Source organism: Chrysochloris asiatica, unplaced genomic scaffold (assembly GCF_000296735.1).
Source record: "Chrysochloris asiatica unplaced genomic scaffold, ChrAsi1.0 scaffold00016, whole genome shotgun sequence".
NCBI lineage: Eukaryota > Metazoa > Chordata > Mammalia > Afrosoricida > Chrysochloridae > Chrysochloris > Chrysochloris asiatica.
Window position 1 is genome coordinate 9,911,483 of NW_006408534.1, and position 4,994 is coordinate 9,916,476.

A 4,994-nucleotide genomic window follows, 5' to 3' on the forward strand; every position below is an offset into this window, starting at 1 on the left:
AAAAAAAAAAAGAAATGTTTTAAGGAAGGTTGGGTGGTAAGACCTCAAAGATGAGCCAAGAGCTGAAGACTGTCAACCTTTACACATGAAACTGTGGCTGATGCTAAGAAACTGGTGTAAGGGGACCACAGAATTACCAGTGCTACAATAGCTATTGAAATTGAGATCTCACATGGTTGGTATCTTCAATTTTAAGTGAAAATCTTAGTCCCAGAAAGCTCTCAGTTTAATGAGTGCCAAAGCCTTGAGTGAAAATCAGCTAACTCAAACAGCTGATCTTTCCATCAGTCTTTTAAGCAAGATTGAACCTAATGAAGATGATTTTATGGACCAAATCATAAGAAGGAACAAGTCTTGGATTTACCAATATGATTCACAAAGCAAAGTCCAATCAAAACATTCCAATGGGATCTGCTGGGCTAGTTAAATGCAAGGCAGAGAGGTCAGCTCAGAAGTCTATGTCAACTGTTTTTTGAGATTCCAAAGGAGTTATTGGATAATATTTTCTCAAAGGTCACAGGACAACCATAAGGGATTATTAGGAAAAAGTTTAAGAAAATTAAAGACTTCACTCGTGAGATAAAGATCAGGAACGTTGCACTGAGGTATTTTTTTTACATCACAACTGTGCATTTGTTCATTTAAGGTTAGTAGAGTCACTATGGGTCGGAACCAACTCGATGATACTTAACAACAACAAGGGTTGTTCTATGAGAATGTTGAGAAACTGTACCCTGTGCACCCTACAGCCCTGATCTTGTCCCTTCAGACTCTTTTTGTTCCACAAACTCAAACAGCCTTTAAAAGAAACATAATTTGAGTCCCTCGGGATGCCAAACTATAGTTTTGACATGATTGTGAATTGAAGAGCACAGAATTCTTCACAACCCAGGTACTAGAAAGAAAAGAATTAGAAAGATGAAAAAAACCACCTTCAGACATGTATGGAACTAGATGGAGGCTATGTGGAGAAACAATAATTTTACATTTTGATTTTTGTTTAATTAAAGTTTCTATGGTTTTGTAGCAATAGTTTTTGTCTTACTCTCGTAAATGTGCGAGCTTATTTCCAGACTCTTTAATTCTATTCTGCTCAGGGAGACACTACTTTATAAGGAATTATTTTAAAAAGATCTTTCTGGATAGTATGCCTGTGCTAAAGGTAAACAGTAGTGCATGCTCAACCTTGGAACAACAGGGCTCTGTGATACAGGGCTCAAGGCACAGCTTGAAGAAGGGAAATAATACTAAGATGCTTGACTGTCTTATATATATTGGTTTCCCTATCCTACTACTGTAAAATAGACACTTGAGTTGGATATAAAGGAATGTTGGGAAACATGATTACAGAAAATCTGTAAGCCTATCTTCAGCATATAACTGACTGGAATACCTAAAAGGGGTTCTACAACTTGCCCAGTAAAATAGGCCTCCAGTGGAGCCTTTGCAGAGTATAGGACCTTAGGTGGAATCATGAGTCCCATCCAAACCTTCTGAGGTTGGACATTCCCATTAGAATGGACAAGCAGATCAGCCTGGAACAGCTAGAGCAACGCAAGATACATCTTCAAAGAAAGATCATCAGGAAAAACCCAAAACATAAATGTCCTCATGACTAGCTACCATAAGAATAAGCAAGTTGTTCACTGGGAAGCCATCAAGGCAAGCAATCAAGTTCCTTCAAGACAAATCCCCCTTTAAGGCTGAAATTCAAAGGTAACACAAGAGCAAGCACATAAGCTTGCTGGCAACCACACTGGTCTACTGGTGAGTGGAAGAGGGGGAAAAGAAGCAATGAAGAAATGGGCTGAGTTCAATCACATTCTACAGACTCCGGCTGACCTGGAGATGAGAAAGAGAAGAGAAAGGGCTGGTTGGTCCAAAGTGTGGTGAGACCTGGGGACACCTGAGCCCATGGACAAGGACACAGCCACAGAGGGATAGAGCTGAGAGTGAAGCATCCAACTGATATGAAGTGTGAGGAGGCGCACAAGAATGCCCAAAGTGCAGACAGTACCAATTTGACCTAGACTTGATGGCTTGATAATCAGAATATGACTACAGGAAGATTTTTTTTAAAAGAATAAAACAATTTTTGATAAAGGAAACGAGGAAAAATTGCTTCAATTCAATGAATTTGACCTATACTCATGAAGGTGGTAACTCTAAACACTAACAGAGAGGGGAAGGAGTCTTCACATCAAGTAGCAATGCTATCCCCTCTGTAAGGGCAAATAGAGTTGGGCAACTTAAACACTGGCTACCTTAAATGAGGGGGCGATTAAGGCATGAAGTGACTGGCTTACAAGGTTTCAAGGGGCTGCTTAGTTTAATAGAGTGTGCGGGAAGAAAAGAGTCACAACTGAATAGTTTTCATCTTGTCTAGATGGGTCTAGTTAAAAGAGATGGGGATAAGATTTAATACTGAGTAACCGTTAATCATAACTAATTGTAACTGCCACAACTATAAAGGTAAAAGTTTTGTAACAAAAACAGGGGAGTGGTTAATCTTACAGTCCAGAAACAGAGGACCCTAGGACCATCAAGGGAGAAGAGCACAAGCGAGACCTTATCCAGAGAAGCAGCGATGAAGGCAAGGACGGAGGCACAGATGGGGACATGGCGAGAGGGAGCAATTGAGGACTCTAGATTCATGGGAAGAGGGGGACTAAGAGATGGTGGCCAGGAGGCAGACTTGCAGAATGTGCCTTTTGGTGGTGTAAATTATTATATATGCCTGAGTGTTTAAAAAAAAAATAAAAGGGCTAAAGTAAATAGAGAAATACTGTTAACTGATGGTACATTTTGATGTTGTTAAGTATTGTCAAGTCGGTTCTGACCCACAGTTACCTTTATATAGGGTTTCCGAGGAGAAGCTGGTGAGCTTGAACCACCACCAACCTTGCAGTTCAATGGTTTTGCAGTCTGGCTTATTGACCCACAGTGCCACACCAGTAGGGGATTATAATCAATGTAATGAAACAAGGTGTATGATTTGTTCAATGTAAAAATGATGATCTGCCATGTAAACTTTCACTCAAACCACAATAAAAACATGAAAAAAACAAAGAAAGAAAGGTATCTCTGAAGTACCATTTACATAGAATTCTGAATGAAGTGAGGAACTGAAGCATACTGATATCTGGTGGACAAGCTTTCCAAGAAATGAGGTATGAGTACACTGTGTACACCCATTTTAGCATATTTTTCTATTTAAAGTCCTACTGTACAATTTTCTAAGTTATTTCTGAAGCCTTGTAGTTCCTTCAACACACAACAATCCTAATTAAATTTAATCCACAAATACACATATTTGCCTTGTCTTTAGCTCACAAACAAATATAATTAACTAGGTTAGTTCTGGGAAGAGTTCTGAAACATACTGCTAACGTCTTCCATCAGCATTGATATAAACCTAATAACTAGGCCAAGCCTTTTAATTGGATATGACTTTACCGAATTAGAGGATCATCGAGCTTATATTTACAGACGTTTTTGAATTAGTACTAGTTTACAGTGATCACTGCCTTCCATTGAATTTTCTAGATTTCTTTGTTTGTTTGAAGCATGAACTGTATTAAAAACTAAGACATTTGATAAAACAACTGATCTTTTAAATTTTAGTGTTCTTTTGCTACATCTTAATGGAATCTGGTATCAAGTAATAAACTTACTTTATGTAGTCCATGAGAAAAGACATGTGGCTTTTAAACATTTAAATTTCCTTCAGTTTTATACCCTGTGATTAGTATTTCAATCTTAGAAACTTGAAAATTTGCATACTTGAATGTAAACTATTATTATTCAGTTTCAGTGTTATTTTCACTATCAATAAGATATTTTGGTATGTTCATACTACCATCTCCCAATATGTTAGTAATCCTTTAGCTAGGAGTAATGTGCTAAAACAAAAACCTGGCTATAGAAGTAGGCACCTCTGAAATACAGAAATTACCATTTAAAATTACCATTTAAAACTATTGTGATGCAAAATTAAAGCAGAAACACTGCAATACACAAGCTGTATTCATGGTAATGATCAAGGGTAATGATGTATCCTTACAAAAACAAAAAGTGAAACATTAGAAGCACATTTTAAAAAGTTTTTGAAAGAAAATTAATAGAAGATAGAGATAACATACATAAAGTATTTTTAAATTCTTACCTCCTCACAGCATCGCCTGCTTACAATCGCCCTATAATCAATTCTATCCCAGAGTTGGTCCCTCAATTTTAAGAAATCAGGGAACAATTTTCTCCAGTTTTTTCCCAAAGCCCATGGAAAAATTTCATACTTCGATTCTTCTTCATCTTCTTCAACTGTATTAGCCAGATATCTAACAAAGAAGACAAACAATCCAAAACACCAATGGGTAAAGGACAGGAACAGAGAGTTCAGAAAAAAAAACAGAGAGCTTATAAACACATTACAGATGTTCAACTTTACACAAAATTAAGGAAATAAAGATATCAAAACTAGAAAAGAGGGGACTTCAAAAATTTGTAGAAAAGTAAAATCGAAAGATAATGGATTTTTTCCATGGAATTTCTGAAGTCTCCTTGCATTAAAAATTTTACCTTGCTCAAATACTTTTGTAGCCCTATAAATCTGCCTAAGCTTTCTTCTGGGATCCATCCTTCTGGGATACAATTAAGTTACTTAGAAACAGTTTGATCCTTTCATGAAAATATTGTTTTTATAATTTGTTAGGTATAGGTCTATGTATACCCTACTGCTAATGCAAGACCTACCCAAGTACTTCACTTTATGCCCATAAATTAATTTTTTCTATTCTCATTGGTGAAAACAGGCATGACTACAAGCCCTGGGTGAATATCAGGCACTATACCCTCTAATCCCTTCTCACAGTATTTGCCCAGAATCAGCTAGTTTCCTTATATATGTTGTTAAGTGCCGTTGAGTTGGTTCTGACTCACAGTGAACCTGTATAGGGTTTACGAGGAGCAGCAGGTGAGCTTGAACCACCAACCTC

General features: G+C 37.2%; 1 protein-coding gene across 1 annotated transcript in view; it reads right to left on the bottom strand.

Annotated features, from left to right (window-relative positions):
• Window positions 1-4,994, bottom strand: part of SPDYA (speedy/RINGO cell cycle regulator family member A) — a 41,195-nt gene that overhangs the window by 15,677 nt on the left and 20,524 nt on the right. Inside the window, exon 4 of the mRNA XM_006835170.1 lies at window positions 4,166-4,337. Within this exon, the coding sequence (XP_006835233.1) occupies window positions 4,166-4,337 (172 nt within the window). The remainder of the gene's footprint in view (window positions 1-4,165; window positions 4,338-4,994) is intronic.